Source organism: Engystomops pustulosus, chromosome 10 (assembly GCF_040894005.1).
Source record: "Engystomops pustulosus chromosome 10, aEngPut4.maternal, whole genome shotgun sequence".
NCBI lineage: Eukaryota > Metazoa > Chordata > Amphibia > Anura > Leptodactylidae > Engystomops > Engystomops pustulosus.
The window spans coordinates 80154032-80174937 of NC_092420.1; the positions used below are offsets into that span (position 1 = coordinate 80154032).

The window sequence follows — 20906 nt, forward strand, 5'->3', positions numbered from 1 at the left end:
ACAGTTGATCCCATCGACAGTCAAGCAACTATTCGGCACAGTGACGTGGTGAAAATATGGATTTGATGGGATAAGTTTTACGTGACCTATCCACGTTCCCCTCGGGTGGAGATGAGCTCTGCCGGTGGTCATCATATTCCTAACTTTAGGTCCACTGTTCTCTCAGTCTTGGTGGGGTCCCTTTGGTCCAACTCCTTAGCAATCTACCACGTAGCCCCTATCCTCTGAATTAATGACAGTGCTGAAGATACTTGAGCGCTGCGCCCAGCAGTTTACGACACTCCCATTACTAATGAATGGAGTGGCAAGACACATTCTCGACCTGCTGCATCGCCTAATTGTGAGAAAAGGACCCCCCATTCTCCTGAACGCTCTGGGTCCATTAATGTGATCAGTGATTGTCCCAGAAATTTGGACCCACGCAGATCACATTGGTATCCCCTATCCTGTGGATTATAATGAACTTACAAACTTGGTACAACCCCTTTAAGTATGTCGGAGACCTTTTACCTTCGTCTTGGCTTATATGTGTGTATCTTATCATTTAAGACGTGTTTAAGGTGTTATCATGAAATTAAGAGATTACCCAAATCCCATTCCAAGACATTTTTCTTTTTTATTCCCAATTTTTAGATGTTTTTAACCTTTTATTTGCTATATTGCTGTTTTTTTTTAAAATTCATTTTGGTAAATACATAATGAATTAAATAATTTGTTGTTTAAGAATTATATAAAGAATGGTGTATTATACCTTCGGGCCAATTGTCGCACCCTCTTATTTTTGGGAGGTTGTTTTTAGCTTCAAAGGCTGTTACACTGTACAGGAGCATCCCCCCTCTCTACTGTGTGAGATAACAGTAGGCAAAGGGAGGGGAGACCGCCACGGTGTAACAGTCAGTGAAGCAGCAGCATGGAGGGGCCCTGGTAATGCCCCCTGAGGCTTTCTGGGTCATTAGCATAATTTTCAAAGTTAATTTTAGAAGGAAGGAGATTACCATGTTATGGTGCTTGGATCTATGAGTATTGTCTCTTGTTTTTCTTGCTGGATTTTAATGGTAGGTTTCCTTTAGCCTCTATGGTGAGATTTAATTTTGCATACAAGGAAAGAACACAAGTCACAAATGTAGGGGGAAGAAAATATTGTTGTGGGTACCTACCTACACAATAAGAACCATAGGGCAGTAGTGGAGAACCTTTTGGAGACTAAGTGCCTAAACTACAACCAAAACCCACATATTTTTCACAAGGTGCCAATTCGACAATTTATGCAGTAACTTATTACTCCCTGCTCTGTCATAGTTTTCAATTGTATTAGCATCCTGAGGACACCAAAACAGTAGAAAGAAGGAGGAAAACATGTTAATTCAGCTCCGTCCATAGTTCTTTGATACTCCTCCAGTTCCAGTCACTTTAAAGGAAATCTACCATTTGTTTTTATGCATTGTGAACCAAACATACCTTGAGAATGCTGTAGCGACACTGATGCAGAAACATATCTTGTTTTAAACCCAGAGCCAAGTGGTTTTGTTCAAAACACAATTATAAAATTTCAGGACCTTGGGAAAGCTGGGTACAGACTGTCATCCGTGTATAAAAGCACTTCCTGAACTGTTCAGCCAGGACTAATCAATCTGAGCTGGACGACTCATACCCAGCAGCTGGGCGATGGTGCCGCGATTGATTACTTTTGCCTGCTAGGGACAACACAGTGATTACTGTTCTCTGGAGCAGTGCATAATTAGGGTGAGGAGAAGCTCTGAGGCAGCCACAGAAGCAACAGAGCCTCATTACCATAATTTTATAATAGTTTTTTCAGCAAAACTACTCAGTTCTGGGATGAAACAAGATATGTTTCTGCATCAGCGTAGCTAAAACAATCTCAAGGTATGTTTGGTTCATAATGCACAAAAGCAAGTGGTAGATTTCTTTTAAAATAGCCCTGAACAAGGCGCATCCTCGACTGCCGGGGACCACAGGAGGAGGTGTATAGTCCTGTCTGGTGAACTCAATGGCAATGTCCTGGGTTCCCACAGAGAGGGGCTCAGAGTGCCACCCCTGGCACCGGTGCCATAGGTTTGCCACCACTGCTATAGGGCTTATGTATTAGTGCACCAGCATCATGCACAGCTTTTGAGCTCAGGCAGGTTAACCTTTCCGGTGGGGGTTGACAGGTTGACCCCCACTTTGCCTTTCCGTGTCATGTATGTGGACATGTATGTGCCTAGGGTAGAGGTTTCTGATCTCGCTGTTGTATCCAGGCAGCGCTCCTTGTCTGTGGGTGTCGCGCTTGTTCATGCCGTCTCTTTCATGCAGATGAATGGCATGTTCATCCCCACCTGTTTGTTTTCTTTGTTGTTCTCGGCGCGGCAGATATTGGCTTTTTTTTTTTTTTTTTCCGGTTCCCCCTTCTTTTCATCTTGTTGCTTTGTGTGAATATCATGAATAAATGTATAGCATAAAATTTTTAGCCTCGGGCAACGTTCAAGAAAGTGAAATGAGAAGTTGAGCATTTAAAATAAATTTGTCTGAATATTTTGTGCGGTTATTATTGTGTGCGCTGGGGTTTTTCTAATTTAGTTTTTTTTAACTCAATATCACGGAAGACCGAAATAAAGGTAAAAAACATAACATTGCTGATTTATGTTATTTTTATAGAGATTTTTTTTTTCCTTGAAACCGAATGAGGTTTTTTTTTTCTATGTAGTTACCTTGGTTATTCAGTCCAGTGAGTTTTATGATTTAATAGTTTCCTGAAGTTTGTATTTTCCATATATATGGTACCATTTATATTTGGAAGCGGTGTACAGCGGAGGCCTCTTCTCTGACTCGGCGGCTTTAATATGACACCAGGTTTTTTAGGTGCTATAAAACCAGTCGTGTGACATATGCCCTACAGCCTAAACTTGACTCATCTCAGGCAAATATGACTCTTCTCTGCTCATTTTCATATGACTTTTTATCTTATAGATAAAGGGGAAAGGTTACACATACAAGAGGTAATTCATACCCTTACCTTTAATAAGATAAAATCTGGTGTCAGGTTCCATTTAATATTAGAATATGCAGTAAGTTTCACTCGAAAATATGCAATTCTTCCAGGACAACAAATTTTAACATTAGAAGAATGGATCTTATTTTCTTGTATTATCTGATTTCTATTAGTTTTTCAAAATTTGGCAAAAATATTTGATTCTTTGACACACTCATGGGATATAAGAGCAGCGGTACATAATAAGCTTCAACTAGCCAGTACTTGCACATAAAGGGGTTTGGTTGCCTTCCTCCATTTGATCTATACAGCTAGGGGCAGCAGTATAACTAAATGCAAATATCAATAAACTTACATGGTCAATGACCTCAGACAACCACTAGAAAAATTCTTGGTATATGACCCACGACCTCAACAACCTCAAAGGAAATCTACCATAAAAATCTATCATGATAAACCAGGGACACTTACTCATAGAGCCCGGCACCGTGACTGTGGTCATCTTCTTATATTTGTTATCCGTGGCATGCTTCCTTCTAAAATCAACTTTTATATCAACTGCTAATGAGTCAGAATGGATTTGGGGGTATTACCAGATCCCTTCTTTGCTGCAGCTTCACAGACTGTCACACTGTGGTGCAGGAATACCCCCCCCCTCTTTGCTCCCTCAGCACTTCCACCCATCCCCCCCCCCCCCCCCACACACACACTGCCAGCTGTAAGGAAGTTTCCGTTTCAGCAAAAAAATGAGCTTGCAGGATTTAAGATAGATAGATTTTTTTTTTCTTTCTAATTCAAACTTTGTATTTCAGTAGGTTTAACCTGTAACTGTTTATTTTCATCACTTTTATGTACTGTCTTTTGTGCACTCTTTTTAGATACTGTATTTTTGCACACTTTTTATATACAGTCTTTTGTGCACTCTTTATATATTGTCTTTTTTGCACACTTTTTTTTATATACTGTATTTTTGTTGCATATTTTGTGTTTGTGTGGAGTCATGTTTCAGTGCAGTTATTGCGGCCGTACGAACATAAACTATTAAAGTAGAGCAACAATCCTGGAAGAATTGTTTTCAAAACTGTTAAAACGAAGTAAAAGTGAAGGAGTTGACCGTCGCATCCAATTAAACATCTCTTATTGCCTTGTACAATTACGTGATTGAAACCATTTTATTTTTTTGCATAAAATTTCCTGCACTCATTGACTGTCTGTCAATAATCTGTATTTTTTACAAGCACGTCCGCTAAGTTTGTGTCCCCCCCTCCTTCATGTTTATGACTTTGCTATTTTATATTAATTAATAATTAATATGTCCGTGAGCGCTCAGTTCACGTTACTGCTAACCGGATCCAGCCAGAGCTTGTAATGTATTTGTATCCCTGGTCTTTGTTTGCACAGTATACACATTCCCCAGGCACTAAAGTCTCAGAGACAATGCAGCACAAAATACAATACAAACTACTTTTTTTGTATTTATCCTAATTATATCCTCCTATCTTATTTTACCTTGCAAGTTGTGCATGTAAAGCTCTTGCAGATGTGATCCTACCTCCCGGAGTGCTCCGATTAGGTCAGAGTTTTGCAAACACAAATACATGCGATGGAGAGGAATAAAGTGGAGGATTGTCATCAGTTTGCAATGTTTGATGACACTTTGTGGCATTAAGACGGAATGTGTTTGTGTCTTGGCAACTGTTACCTAGTGACAAGCCGAAACCGGCACTAGCCATTGGCTGGGGCAGGGAGACAGAGTCACCTTTCCGACGTTCTCTGCTCCTGCATCAGCTTTTGCTAGGGAGAAGGGGGGTGGTGGAGAGAGGATGGGAGGGATGAAAGAGGAGGAGGAAGAGGAGGAGGAGCAGGGGGCTCAGGTGCAAGCAGTAATAATACAAGAGTGAGAGCGGAAAAAAAGGGAGAACGAGAATGTGAGAAAAAGCGTCAACCTCCGCGCAAGCAGCATCTCCGCGAGCGGACGTCAGGATCAAGCTTGGCTCCTCAGCTGGAAGAGATAAAAAAAACCCTAGGTGAGAAGCTTGATCTCTATCATCTCTGCGATTAGGGAGGGAAGCGGTGGGGGCACCGGGGGCACAGCTTCTTAGTTTGGAGTGATGTGCTCTGAAGGAGGGCACAGGGGTGGGAGAAGAGACGCCGGGTCCTTTTTGGTTAATTTGCAAACGAGGGAGAAGGATGGAGGCAGAGCAACTCTCTGATCGCAACTTGAGTAATGATGAGGGAAATTATTTCTTTTTTTGGAAAACTGCTGTGTGTAGCTGTAGATGGCATTCCTTTAGATGTCTCTGCCTCCCACCTCCCTGGCACTGACATCTCCGCCACTTTGCATCTATTTAGGAAAGGACTGACAATAGAGGTGGGAAGAACGAACCTCCAGCTAACTTCAACTCACTAACTGAGGAGGACAATGTGACCTTGGTTATCCTTTCCTATAGGAGCGACTGCCCCGAGGATGAATTTGTTTCTAGTGCCCGTTATATTCCCTTACCTGACAGATCCCGTTCTGTCTCCTTTTTATTTAGTGTAGCGTTTATCTGCATTTTGATGTCATTGATGTCTTTGTGTCGTTGGGTATATTGATGTGCAGCTGATGTGAAAGAGCCGAGGCAATGCACTGTGAGCTCGGATCAAGTGACTATAATGTTAAGTTTTTGATGAGTTATTAAAAGTTTACTCTTAAATAATTCATGTGCATTATATCTGTGGAAGGCTATTTCCAGATATCGGTTTTTCCATCTCTGTATGGATCTGTGCCGTGATGTAATGTATAGGAAATGGGTGTGCTCTTGGACGTTTATAATAGACACTTGGATTGTGTGGAGAGTGGCTGCTACTGCTGCTACTGTTCCCTATGTGTTGTAAATTGGGTCACATAGGTACAAGCATAGTGCAAATGATATGACCCCTAGCAATAATTTACTGGACATACAGCATGTCAGATCTGGCTTCTTCTTGGATTATACACGGTTAGATTTTCATGGTTGTTCTATAGGAGTTCCATAGTCAGCATCTATTTAATGGTTTGTGTTCTTAGCTACTCTGCTTTGAGATTCTGAGATATTTTAAGTTGCCTCTTGACTTCCCCCTCCCCTCTTATTCACATCTTAAAGTCTAAAGATAAACTATCTCGGGAGAATACAGTGACGACCCTATACTCCACCTCCTTGCTCCTTTAGCATAAAAAGGAACATGATTCACAGAAATGATCTTTTTAATGGCTTTTATTTCTTCCTTTTATCTGTTTTATTTTGTTGTTTTTTTCTGTTTTTTTTTTGTAGTCTCCTTCACCAATGATACTGGATCTATACTCTTTAGCAGACGTACCATGTGCTTGTTAAGAATGGATTCCAGAAGTCTAGTCGAGAGAGCAGAAGCGGCAACCGTTCACTTATTAAGTTTTATCCGGTTGGGTTTTGCACTATTTTTCTCAGCTCCCTGCTCGGAGAAGCAAAGGTGAGCGAGCTCTAGGAGTAACCACACGTTTTATAGATTGGGAATGAGTTACTTTGGAAAGCGGTCATACTGATGGAAGAGATTGCTGGAAGAAGTCCTGAGGCTCAGAAGTGGAGGGTGTCTTGCCCAACCATAAGACTGGCTTACCCTGTCAGCGTTTTACCATCGCCGTTTAGAATTTTATACCTGCTGATCAACATTCCAAACCATGAACCAGTCACAACTGCTTGATTGGAGGACATTGAATACAAGTGGGATCTTGCCGAACTCTACGGAGCATCACCCTTGTCCTCTGGGTTTTGGACACTACAATTCGGTGGACATATGCATACTGGAAACTACCGTCATTGTGCTGCTAACTTTCCTAATAATTACTGGGAACCTTACCGTCATCTTTGTCTTTCATTGTGCCCCATTGCTGCACCATTACACCACCAGTTACTTCATCCAGACTATGGCATATGCGGACTTGCTTGTGGGAGTCAGTTGCTTGGTACCTACTTTATCTCTTCTTCACTATTCCACCGGAGTCCATGAATCTTTGACATGTCAAGTGTTTGGCTATATTATTTCCGTGCTGAAGAGCGTCTCCATGGCGTGTTTAGCCTTCATTAGTGTGGATCGATACCTGGCCATCACCAAGCCTCTTTCCTACAACCAGTTGGTAACGCCTTGTAGACTGCGCATTTGCATCATCCTCATCTGGATTTATTCTTGTTTGATTTTCTTGCCATCCTTTTTTGGCTGGGGTAAGCCTGGCTACCATGGGGACATCTTTGAGTGGTGCGCCATTTCTTGGCATACCAGTGCTTACTTCACCGGCTTCATCGTGTGCCTGCTCTATGCTCCCGCAGCACTGGTTATATGTTTTACATACTTTCACATCTTCCGCATTTGTCGGCAGCACACCAAAGAAATTAGCGACCGCCGAGCTCGCTTTCCCAGTCACGAAGCGGATTCTACTGGAGAAGGTGGGCCCGGTCACAGCCCGGACCGGCGCTATGCGATGGTCTTATTCCGGATTACCAGCGTTTTCTATATGCTATGGCTCCCGTACATCATATACTTTTTATTGGAGAGTTGGCGGGCGCTTGACAACCCTGCCTTGTCTTTTCTAACAACCTGGTTGGCCATTAGCAATAGTTTCTGTAACTGTGTCATCTACAGCTTGTCCAACAGTGTTTTCCGCCTCGGTCTTCGGAGGCTTTCACAAACTATATGTTCACCATGTATGTGTTCAAAGGACAAGAACGAACGGGAACCTAAACCCCGAAAACGTGCTAACTCCTGCTCTATTTAAAGTCATTCTAGTGACACGCCTGCACCAGGCCCCGGAAGCTGCTTTCTCAAACAACGTCTACTCAATCATTTTAGCGCTTCGTTTTTTGGGCTACATTTGTTTTTTGAGTTTTTGGATTTGCATTGGAAATGTGAACCATTTTAACTCCGATCCTAACAGACGAGCAAAGAGCACACAATTCTGTGCACTTCTGTCAAAAATGAGTCACACTATCGCGGGAGGGGAGCAGAGTATCAAAGATTTTTTTTTTTAAAAAAAGGTGTCAGTTTGGTTAAGATTAGCTAATTAATGCGGATATTCTGCAGAAATCTCAGATATCGCACAAAAAGGTCACTTCTTCTTTTTTTACTTTTTTTTCCACAATATCATGTCTTCATTGCCCTGCCGGGAGAGTAAAAAGGTTACCGGCACAAGGCTCGTGTTACTAAATACAGCACTGCTACCTACCCCGCGGTGATAAACTATTACATAACCCGAAGGTGACCAAATTACTGTTCTATAAAGTACTGTACTGGTCTTTTATTTATTTTATTAGAATTTTTTTTTAAAGTTTTTTTTTTATTTTTCTTGATGTGTCATTCTTATTACCGGTTCAGTGTAAGAAGACGAGTAGGCGTGATGCCCCCGTCACTGAATGGTTTGAGAGTTTACAAATCCCTGTGCAATGGGCAGGTGACAACGAAGTGTTCTGTGATGGTAGACGTGTACCCATCACCCCCCACCCCCCACCCCTAAGATGCCAGCTGCCTCTTTCTATACTACTACCCTATATAAAGACACGACCTAACAACCTGTTATCTGAGCTGCTATGAATGTCTATATTTATAATTGATGGGTATTAGCTATATCTCCAAATTAGATATTTTAGTCTCTGCGTAGACAAAATGCGTCATCTATATATCTATATATATATATATATATATATATACCTACAAGAAGTTGCGGTAATGAGACCTTTATGTTCATGTCCAGTATGTAAGTAACCATATATGCTTTGTGTATATATTGATCTGACATGGCTCTGCTTTCGCAGTCCTGGGCACCCAGATGTTATTGAGCCTTTTTGTCAGACCGAGGCAGCGGCTCCTTCCAGAATTAGAAGCAGTGACCTTTTTTTTTCTTTTTTTTTCCCTTCTCTTTCCCAAGAACAATTGGTGATTTCACCACCCATGCAAAAAATAGAATCTGCTAAATGGGCTATGTTCCTGCTATACATCTACTCCATCATCATCCTATAGATCATCCAGCTTGCTGCTGTTTTTGACCGTTCCTTGTGCAGTTTCACTGTACACATGATATATTTCTTAATAAAACAAAATAAATTAATAAAAAAAAGATATACAGCAACACCGGTAATGTTTGTGATCTTTATCCGATGCTTTGTTACGGGTGGATAGGGGATAGTTACCAGTGATATCATTGATTTGGATTTCATTACTTAGACAAGATATTGAACGCTAAAGGTACCTGAAAGGTTTTCTTGAGTCTTCTTCTTCTTCTTGCATGTGTCACGGCTTTAGGAGGTGTGAGGCTGTGTAAGACTGGGAATGATGAGCACCACAGGAGCCAAGATCGGAGCACGCAGCCAGGTTAACATGTTATGCTTTCTAGATAGTTGTCCTTTACAAAACAAAAAAACACTGAAATTTTGTAGTATTATCCTAATAATCATTTTTACAGTTTGTATTAGACCTTTGTAGACTGTAAATGGTGCAAATTGTTGACGAACAATGGTTTCCAGAGTGACCGGATTTTCATTGTTTCCAAATTGGCGGTGACCTTCTGTTCACCCATGAAAGTGATCAATGAGAACACCTGTCCTAAAACGCTTACCGCTTGGCTCGGCCGGTGCTTAGAGTCTAGGAGTCACTTACTCCATTATGACGTATCACTGCACACACCACTAATATCTAATGTTTCTCTCACTACCATAGAGAAACATGAAGTGGTTGTTATTGATGGTAGTAGCCTCTTCATATGGTGGGGTGTCTCCTATGTGATATAAAACTATAGGATCTGGTGCTTTCTTTGATAACTTGTGCCATTCAGCCTGCCAAAATCTGTCCTCTCTAAAGGGTTTTTTTAGGGATAGTCCAACAATTTCACAAAAGTGGAAATCTGGTGCCCAAAACCTCCAACCATCAATTGAGGGAATGGGTTATGGTGTGCCAATGAGCAAGGCGTTCATTCTTGACCTAAACCTGGTTCTGTACATCAATGGTTCCAAAGTTTTATTTTTGCCCCATGACCCAGCTAAGTACATATATTATTTTTCCTGGGGACTAGTAATGAAAAGTTTGGGTGGTGGTAGGCCGTTGTGGGGGCAAATGGTGGTGGTGATAGTGGCTTCTGGATGAGGCAGGAATGGCTGCTGGCTGAAGATTAGTGAAGGTCCTTGGCCACAGCACTTTTACTACTGTCACCTTCCATTGCCCACAGCAGGGGTGCAGAGGTTATTGGCACAGTGTTTAAACTCCTCATTCCATTATCCATGGCACCTTGTCTTGCGGATTGGGACCCAAATGGGTTGTAAGGGGGTTAAAAATATGGCAACTTTCTACCATAACTTTCTCCACACCTAACCGTGGTTCATGCCAGTTTTGCGAATCACCTTTATAGAAGTATGGTAAATAGAACTTTGCCAATACAATACCTCGCACTACCCATGGTCAGAAATGGAACCAGTTTTAGAAGAAAACAGGAACGTTTTTCAACCTTTGGACATCCCCCTAATGATCCACAGCCCAGCACTGGGTCAAGGACTGGTGGTGCGGGATCCTTGCTTTACGCTATGTAGTGGCTGTGCCAGTTTAGTGGCAGCCACTTGACTAGGACTAACAAGAGGTTACAATATCTGTCTAGACTCCACTTTAGGGAGCTATGTCTGATAAACATTTAGTCACAATATTCTTGATATGAAGTGTGAAAGGCGACTATAAAATGGTAAGTTACATGGTACCAGCAAGTTTTGTGTATACAGTTCACATAGCAAAACATAACACAGCCCCCGAGCGTTCTGGTATTTACTGGAAGTCCCCAGGTTACGTACAGAATAGGTTCTTTGTATGTAAGTCGGAACTGTACATTCTATAATTGTAGATCCAGACAATTCTTTTTTTTGTCCTAGTTGACAATTGGATTTTAAAATTTTTTTGCTGTTATGGGAACAAGGATTATCAATAAAGCTTCATTACAGACTCCTTACAGCTGATCATTGCAGTCTGGGACTATAGTAACATCCAGAGACTTCACCAGAGGTCACAGGGGGCAGAGAAGTCTGTCTGTAAGTTGGGTGTCCTTAAGTCAGGGACTACTTGCAGAAACCTTAAAAAAAGGAGTTTATGCCCATGTAAAGAGCAGGTTGAGCTCTGACCAAAAAAAAAAAATAAAATGTATGCATACTCACTTCACACATCCAATGTTACGCTTTTACGGTACTCATTTTAATTATTTATTTATAAATGTAGAACATTAAAAAATATAAATAAATATATATTTATTTTGAATCATAAAAAAAGGACAAAACCTTTGCATCAAAAAAGGCTTTTTACTACAATTTTTGTACTTTTTATTTAGCCCAACAAATAAAGTTAACCACCACCTTGCGTAAAGGTTTGTGTACAAAGGGAAGAGGGGGAGAGTGGGAAAAATTGTGGCAGATAAAATATAACTTTTATTTGTTTATGAACAAGTCCACTCTCCCCCTTCTCCCTTTGTAGATATAGAATCATTATTGGTGGTGTACACCTGCAGAATAGGACCACCAGTTTTTTGCAAATATCATTAAATGTATGTGGACATTAAAGGGGTTGTCCAGGATGTTTGTTTTTTTTAATATTGGCACTGGTTGTGAAATTAATGAAGAACAAATCCCATCTAATATGGCGCCTCCCATCACTGCTTCTTTATTAGTTCTTTAGTATTTTTAACCACCTAGGGGCAGTAGTAAAAAAAAAAAAACCTGGACAAGTCTTTTAAATCTTTTTAGATCTTTTAAGGTCATTATAGGAGATAATTAATTGTGACTGAAGCGTGCGTTTTTGTTTTGTGTCATTTTCTTTTAAGTATAGTTTACTGCTAAAGTGACTCCAGTAATAACTACAGTATAATGCTGTGAGCTAGTATATACACATACATATATAGATATACACACCCACATGACTTGGGCCTGTGTGTTTGATGATATTCAAGGGCTGGCACTTATTTACATATAATGTTCTGGTCCAATACGCCCTAATTTGTCCACTGCATGGTGTACCCTGTATAAGCCTAAAAATAGGAATGTGCCCCTAAGAATAACTCTGTACTTACTGGAAATAACCCAAATAAAATGAGCGGCCTTTTTACTCTTTCCAGTTTCTGACAAACAAGTATTAATCATTCTTTATTATAATGACTATTTTGGGATACCGGAGATGAAGTCGCTACAGATAAGAGGGTGACTCAATATAAGCCTGAGAAATGGCTAGAAGGCAAATTATCCAACACGTGAGAACCTAACAAGATGATAAAAATACACATTGGCAGCGCAGCTTGAATGAGTGCACCCCCACCCCCTGGCCACAAAAATGGGGAAAAAAGTTTATTCATGGTATCATGTTCTTTCTTATGCACAATGAGTCCGATATTGAGACTTGGTATTTCTGTGTAGCACCAGGGGTATAGCTTTGGGAATGGATCCAAACTTTGAGTTAGGACTTTCAGTCCTGGAAATTGACACCCCCTATCTACTAGCCCTGCCTGTGATTGACCAGGGATCACCCCAATAACAGCCATGGCTAGTGGCTAGGCGTGTCAGTTTGCCCGGTTGACTGCAAGGCCGCCAATCCAACAATATGTCGGAGTCGTTTGGGACACACCCGACCCCAGAACCAAAACTGAAAGTTTGGATGCACTCATTAAGGCTGCTCTGACACATATATAAGACCCCTAAATATATATATATATATATGGCACATGATCACTAGGGGCCTCCTTACATCAGGGCCTAGCAGCCTCGGTCACACATAATCCAAAGTCCATTTGGTCAGTGCGTGAACAAAGAAAGTGGAAGAAAAATGAAATCACTGAGCACTAGACGTGGTCTCTTGAGCATTGGTTTCTGGGACGAGGCTACACGTAGAAGTGCGATTATTAGTTTGCATTTGTATCATCCGTAAAGCTGCTCTGAATGGGGGATCTATCTAGTTGATGTAATGCACCTGTCCTACATGTGCAGCAGCATTATTTATGTATTTGGAAACCACAATTTTTAATACTAGTACAACCACCAAGATGGATGCCTCCATGGTTCATGGTTACAGCTGAATTAGGTGTCTGTTTACAATTTACCATTAACTTTAGGGAATGTAATAAAGGAGCTGGATTTCTTAGTAAAGCTGAGTAAATCTGTGTTATGTGTGGGCGGGGTAATCAGGACTCTTACTGTCAATCACTGTATGTGGACAGGGTAATGAGCACTCTCGCTATCGATCACTGGATGTGGGTGGGGTAGTCAGGACTCGCTCTCAATCACTGTATGTGGGTGGGGTAATAAGGACTCTTACTGTCAATCACTGTATGGGGGCGGGGTAATAAGGACTCTTACTGTCAATCACTGTATGTGGACAGGGTAATGAGGACTCTCGCTGTCAATCACTGTATTTGGGTGGGGTAGTCAGGACTCGCTATCAATCACTGTATTTGGGTGGGGTAGTCAGGACTCTTACTGTCATTCACTGTGCGTGGGCGGGGTAATCAGGACTCTCATTATCAATCACTGTATGTAGGCGGGGTAATCAGGACTCTTGCTGTCAATCACGGTGCGTGGGCGGGATAATCAGGACTCTCGATGTCAATCACTGTGTGTGGGAGGAGTAAATGGAACTCTCACTGTCTTTTCCATGAGCCCTGTCAGGAATTACTCTACAGCTTTGTACTCAGAAATCCAGCTCCAAATCATATAAATCTACATATCCTCAAACCAATCACAGTACAACTTCTTTTTTTTTTTTAACATACCGTAATCAAAATAACATCTGCACTGTGATTGGCTGCTGTGGGAGACACGGACAGTTTTTCTTTCTGGCAGTGTCATAAACCTCCTCCGATAACTTTGCATTGATTCCATTTTAAAAGGATAATTACTTTGTAATTATCTGTGTTAATTAGATGGGTTTCCTTGTGGTAATTCATGTCTAGAAATGGATGACATGGGATTGTGAGCAACAAGTATCTGCAAAAACACTTTTACATTTCTTTCTGAGTTTATAGATATTTCCCTTGTAATGGATATTGCTGTTGTGTTCTCTCTTTATAAAAGCCAGGCATTATTACTAGGATGAATGCCCTTGTAATAATAGGTGATGGTAACTAAATGCTCCAGTATTGTATTACATACCAATGACTAAGTAACAGGTGATTAGTATAATAGCTGTAAATAAATGTATTTTCATGGGAATATTCCCTGGGAAAATTAGATCTTTGCCGCTTTATGTTATTGATAAAAACGCCAAAGTGTAGGATGTAGTTGCCGAAGACTCATATTTTATCATTGATTTTATGTAGTTTGCATACTGGGGGGGATTGTGGTTCTCAACACTGACGTTTCCTATTGGCTCTAGGAATGGTAATGGAACAGTGTTCAAAATAAATATCACTGGAAGCTAAAGGAAATCTACCATCAAAATCCATCATGATCCAGGCAGCGTGATTGTGGTAATCTTCATATATTTGTTATGCATGGCCTCCTTTCCTCTGAAATCAACTTTTATAATTATGCTAATGAGTATAAGAGCCCCTCTGTGATGTTGCTTCACAGGCTGTTAGACTGTTTCACCCTCCCCTTTGCCTGATGTAATCTCACTCCATAATAGAAAATTTTAGTAGAGAGGAGGAGGGGAGAAGTGCTACTGCACAGTGTAACAGCCTGTGAATCTGCAGCAAGGAGTGGTTGTGGCAACATCCTTCAGGCTCATTAGCATAATAAGTTGATTTTAGAAGCCTTGCATTACAAATGTAAGCAGATAACTACAGTCACATTGCCTATCTGTGATCTATGAGTAAGTGGCCTCAGGATGGATTTTGAAGGATTTCCTTTAAAAGAAACTTACTATCAAAAATCTACTTAATCTACTTATTAAGGTAGATCTGATGGTAGGTTCCTATTAACCTCCTAAGCCCTACACTATCTTTACCTAATCCTATAATACTTTCTAAGCTAAGCTTTACTTTACCTACCTAATATCCGGTAGTACTTTTCGGAAGAGGCCACTGGGGAGTGGAGTAGACCCTCCGGGCAGTGAGAGCAAAGGCCACTCCACACAGCAGTGTGAGGACCCCCCAAAGGACACGCAGGTAGGTGGGGTTGCATAGGCTACTGGGGCATGGAGTAGCCTTTGCTCCCATGGTCCGGAGAGGCTACTTTTCCCCGCAGTAACTCCTGCCGAAAATTAGTATAACGGGTAGAAAAAAAATGTTCACCTTAGCTTAGAAAGTATTATAGGATTAGGTTAAGATTGATTAGGTAGATTTCTGATGGTAGATTTCCTTTAAAGTTGTCTTGCTCCTTATTTGTAAATGGACAAGAATCTTCTGTATATAAAAATAAAAAAAAAAAAAAAAAAAAAAAACATACCCCACAACTCCCTTTCTGACACTAAGTGGTTTCTACTTTCTGGTCCCTCTCTATATATCTGTAGCCAAGCACTGGCAAAGGTGTATAGGACCAAGACGGAGATCATTCAATCTCAATTTGGAGAACAGGTGTCCTGTTCCCACTTATTGGGTGTAGCTGTGGAGCGCATGCTCATCCATTCAATAGAATTGGACCCCTGTCTCCGGATTTCTGGGAGTCTCATTCCCATGAGTGGGGTGGGGGTTAGCGCAGGTACCCTGGGGGTTAGCACATACTTGGAAAAATTGGTAAAATCCCTTTAATTATAAAAAAAATTATGCTTGCCTAGCCCAAGTATATGGGATATGTATATGGGATCAGAAGCAATAGCTGTCACGCAGTTATCGAAGGCATTCCCGGTAACCTTTGGCAGTGACCTTACGGGAATATGGTGCAGTATCCGTATGGTGACCACATTTTCCCTCCCCTTTTGCATTTGTCGAACATGTAAAAAAAATTTCGTTGCAACCTGGGAAATTTGTTTGCTCTTCTGGGATTGTGGACCTTCCGAAGGTTTTTGGGAGAGTGTGCACGTGTGATGTAAGTTGTATGAATGCCCTCCTGTAGCCCACCCTTACCCTGCAGCCCGCCAATTATCATATTCTCTTATATCTACTAATTGCCTTTGTGCAATCAGCCCTTACCCTGGAAAATTGCATTAAATGTAATAATTAAGACTGCAGGCAATCCCACAATATGATCTGTACCTCCCATCGGCTCACCTAGTCTGCCCAGCACGTTATCTGCGGAGCCCAGGCAAAATCTGATATTATGAAGAAGGTTGTAAAAATCACTTTAAAGCATTTGGTTGCCAAGGAAACATCATCTGATTTAAAAAGAAATGAAAAGGGAAGACTAAAGACATCCTCCTCCTCCTTGTAGATCGGCTCTGAGGATTCTTGGCATCGTTCCCTCTTTGTTTTTTTAGCTCCTTTAATATATTTGTATGTAGTAGATAACTACAAGAAGAGCGACAGAGGTCATGAGGTAAATCTATAAAAAAAATGTATCAAACTTGTCCCTCTACTCCGATATCTATTATTTTAAGTATACAATGTATACCTGTACTGTGGACATATAGTGCCAGCATGTCATATAGGCACATAGATCTTTCCCAACAAAATTATTATTACTTTGCATTATTCTCTTACCATTTGGGTCACTTATGACTATTTTTGAACCAAATAATCATTGTTGTGCCGATCGCTGCCTCCCCATTGTTGTGCCGATCGCTGCCACCCCATTGTTGTGCCGATCGCTGCCTCCCCATTGTTGTGCCGATCGCTGCCTCCCCATTGTTGTGCCGATCGCTGCCTCCCCATTGTTGTGCCAATCGCTGCCTCCCCATTGTTGTGCCGATCGCTGCCTCCCCATTGTTGTGCCGATCGCTGCCTCCCCATTGTTGTGCCGATCGCTCCCTCCCCATTGTCGTGCCGATCGCTGCCTCCCCATTGTCGTGCCGATCGCTGCCTCCCCATTGTCGTGCCGATCGCTGCCTCCCCATTGTTGTGCCGATCGCTGCCTCCCCATTGTCGTGCCGATCGCTGCCTCCCCATTGTCGTGCCGATCGCTGCCTCCCCATTGTCGTGCCGATCGCTGCCTCCCCATTGTCGTAACCATTTACAATGCCCTCCTCTTCCAAGAATGAAGTGGTTACAGCACTGATTGTGACACGTGGTGCTCCCCACTACCTACCATGGAACAACAATGAAGAAATATCATTACATCAGCCCTGCAGCCCCTACTACCTCATAATTGCTGGGGTCCTAGACTTCAGACTCGTACCAACTATCACTGAGAAATGAACACAGGCATATCCCAACACAGTGCACTGAGCCAGAAGAAGGTGGCACCATGCTCCGTGTAGTGGTACATCACCAGAACTGCACGCTCAACTCCCTGCCATTGCCTTGCACCTGTCCACTAAACGTGGAGCAATCTACTTCCACTACTTTGCTGTGTTCCTTGGGAATTCGCTAGTAACAATGTCACCCATCCTGATCCTACGCCCTCATGAACATTGACTTTCTACGCCCAAACATTGCTTGACCAACGCTGCAGATATCGTGACTGTAAGGGGGACGATAATGGGTGGTTAATCATTTAGGGAATTTTAACTCCTGGTGCTCCACAGATTCTATGTATGGAATACATTTTTGAAGATTTTGTATTGCTGATGCACAGAAACCACTTTGTAGCCCGGGAGCAGAGGGTTTTGTATAGAGGAATACGGTGCATGAGCACTGGCATCTTACTGCTGACATGGTGCGCCCGCACAGCGCCCGCATACAACGTTGCTTAGCAATCTTGGCTTTCTCTTAAAGGTTAAGTGTCAGAATCTGTTTTACTCCTGGAGAAATAGTATGCTGTCTCAATCTCCTTTGTGCTATTACCAGCACTAAGAACAAGCCCAATCGCCAGGCACTGCTGTTCCATGATAACATTTCCGTCAATTCCTGCTCATAAAGGCTTTTGTGTTAAAGTATTAACCGTATTCTGGTATTTCTTATTACTTGGTGTTATAGTGCTTCTCCATCTGCCCATTCAATGCATTACTCTGTCACGTTTCACTTGGCGGAGCAGCGGGTTGCGCTCTGGAGCTGTAGTTGTAATAGGGGACAAAAATTAATAATAATAATTCCTTTATTTATATAGCGCACACAGATTATGCAGTGCTGAACAGAACTTGCCAAATTAGTCCCTGTCCTCAATGGGGCTCACAATCTAATCAACCTACCAGTGTGTTTTGGAGTGTGGGAGGAAACCGGAAGACCCGGAGGAAACCCACGCAAACACGGAGAAAACATACAAACTTTGCAGATGTTGACCCTAGGATTTGAACCCAGGTCCCCAGCGCTGCAAGGCTGTAATGCTAACCACTAAGCCACCATGCTGCATTGTAACAAGACCTAGACAATTTAGTCGCCTACCTACTAAGTATGTACATTTATCTCACTTCCTTCCTATATTAACCCGAGAATGCGTTGACACGGGACTTTTGCAATGCACCTTGAAATCCTTCACTAAAGCATCTGCTCAAAGGGAATCTGTCGGCAGTTTTGACCTTACAAAGTATTATTTAGTAGGTCTATGTAATCATTTGTTTGTTTGAGTAGTTAGTAGCTGCAGGATTGTGAAACATACACTTTTAATCCAGGTTGGCAGCTTTGCAAGTACTCTGGGCGGGTCCTTGAGCCTGAAGAGCTTTCTACTCTATGCATTGTGCTGCCCCACAGCCCCTAACCCTCTTAGAAAGAGCTTTAGCAGGACTCTGGTTGGATACTACAGCAGTCCCTCATTGCAGAGGGGAAGGGGGCTATGGAACAGTTCAGTGCAAACAGCAGAAAGCTCTTCAGGCTGAGAGGTCTGTCCTGAGCACTTGCAGAACCAAATACCTAGATTAAAACTTAAAGGGAACCTGTCAGCAGATTTTATCCAACTTAACTACCAGCATCCTCCAGTAGGGTATGAAATGTCCTTTCTAGAATTCCCTCTCTCATGTGAAATCTCAACGAAAGTCATGGAAAAATGGGCACAGAAGATCAAATTTTACCTGAGATGAGTGAAGTTTGGAGGCTGCGTGGGAAGTGTCACTTCTATATTTGAATCTAGTAAAGTAGTAGTACCCAAAACAACTTTTGGTGTCCTTTTAAAGATAAGAATCTTAACTTTTATATTGCATCAAACTTGTGCTTCTGTCAAGATACAGGGAGCTAAAAAAAAGTGGGAATAGGATATGTATCTGCAGCTCACATTTCCAACTATGTAGTTAGCTGCCTGTGTACAATGTGCACAGTGCTGAAGATTAATTCCACATATTCTGCAGAACATATTGTATCATTATGTGTCTCTTCTGCTCTGCTAATAGTGAAATATCTTTATTGCGGCTCTCGAAGGACCACTACGGGAGAACTCTCAGGATTTTTTGTTGATCTTGCCCTTAGGGTTTGCCCTTGTATTGATTAATATATCGTACCGCAAGGAATTTTTTTAGTTTGTTATCGAAGTCGGAAAACAAGACAGTTAAAGACCGTTCTGAAGAATTGAGAAATTAAAAAAAAAAAATCAACGTACAATTAGGGAGATAATATCCAGAGGATGGTAGATAAGCGCTCTAAAGAGATCAGCTGTTAAACCTTCAGCTGGGAAGAAAGATTGTGCCATTAATCTCTTTACTTGCCAACCTGCAGCAGATCACTACATTAACCCACTTAATGCTATGGCGGATATTACTGCTCCATTGACCTATTTAGTGCACTATATGCCTGGAAGACACTGCATCATTAACCTGTATTTTCTATATTTAACTCTGGCACCGCACCAGGATGCAGGGCATAATCGAGGGCTGTTTATAACCGTGTCTTCCTATACACGGAGTCAGCAATGTTTTTCTTTCTCGGAATCGCAGAAGACAGATGTGCCGGGCTTGTAATAAACTCTATTACATGGATACGACAGTATACTGCATGATGGACGAGGGGGACACGGAAGAAGGCAAAGTGCAAGGATCGGATTCAAAAGTATTATACGGCTTTCTAAGATTATTAGAAGACCGGTACTGCTATCAAATAATAGACAAGAATTCTCCTTCTAGATTCAGTCCTTTATTCCAGCATTAAAGGAAAAATACTACCAGGATGAAGGATTGTAAACCAAGCACACTGACATACTGGTGTGTGTCCCCTCTAGCGGTTTCCACTCTTCTTGATGCTTCTTATGTCCTTGTTTTTAAGAAATAATGTTTTTAGAAATTATGCAAATGTACATTGACCTCTGTGTGAGCCCCTCAGGTTGATTTGCATAATGTTTAAAACCTTTTTTCCATAAAAAAAACGATGTCCTAAGAAGCAACTTAACTAGTGGAGATTTCCTCTGGCAGGAGCAGCTATTCTTTTAGATTCTTTTGCCCTTGTTATTACAAAGATAGGCTTTAAAAATTATGTAAATGATTCTGAGGGGCTCTGGGGTCAATTGACAGCTATGGAGGCCAGAGCCCATGCGACTCAATTGCATAATCTTTAAAGCTTATATTTGTAAAAAAAAAAAAAAAAGAGAGAGAGAGAGAATGAGAAGCTAAAAGAAGAGCGGCTCCTGCTAGAGGAGTAGTAGTAGGAGTAGTCAGTGTGGCTGGTTTACAATCCTTCATCCTGGTGGTAGATTTCCTTTAAATATAGTAATATCTAGAGAAAATAGGAATTGTCATCTCTTTTGCACATGTCTGTACCTTACATTGATATTATTAATTATGTTTCTTTTTTGTTTAAATTTGTCTACAAATTGAACTATTAGGAACATGTCGACACTAAACCATGTATCACGCAAGTCTTGCCGTGCCGCTTCTATGTGTGCGCATGAGATCTCGTATGTTCACATGAGAAACCTGTCAATTTTCATTACACCCCTCTGGTGGGTTACAGGGGGAGAGAATAAATTACACTTGTGCCTGTTGTCTCCTCCATTAGAGTAGGGGTGAGAATACCTGCAAGAATATTCCA

General features: G+C 41.6%; 2 protein-coding genes across 4 annotated transcripts in view; both read left to right on the forward strand.

Annotated features, from left to right (window-relative positions):
- The window catches only part of RABGAP1L (RAB GTPase activating protein 1 like), a 199426-nt gene that overhangs the window by 85565 nt on the left and 92955 nt on the right, over positions 1–20906 (forward strand). The window lies entirely within an intron of this gene.
- GPR52 (G protein-coupled receptor 52) lies at positions 4812–9070 on the forward strand. 2 transcript variants are annotated; one of them, XM_072128771.1, is made up of 2 exons: positions 4812–5016; positions 6283–9070. In XM_072128771.1, the coding sequence occupies exon 2, from the start codon at positions 6666–6668 to the stop codon at positions 7755–7757; it is 1092 nt and encodes a 363-aa protein (XP_071984872.1). In that variant the 5' UTR covers positions 4812–5016; positions 6283–6665; the 3' UTR covers positions 7758–9070. The 2 variants fall into 2 exon arrangements, with proteins under 2 accessions (XP_071984872.1, XP_071984873.1); XM_072128772.1 differs by lacking the exon at positions 4812–5016 and adding an exon at positions 5129–5213.

What these genes read in the sequence shown, in the direction of transcription:
- GPR52 (XM_072128771.1), top strand. Translation starts at nt 6,666, where the DNA reads ATGAACCAGTCACAACTGCTTGATTGGAGGACATTGAATACAAGTGGG.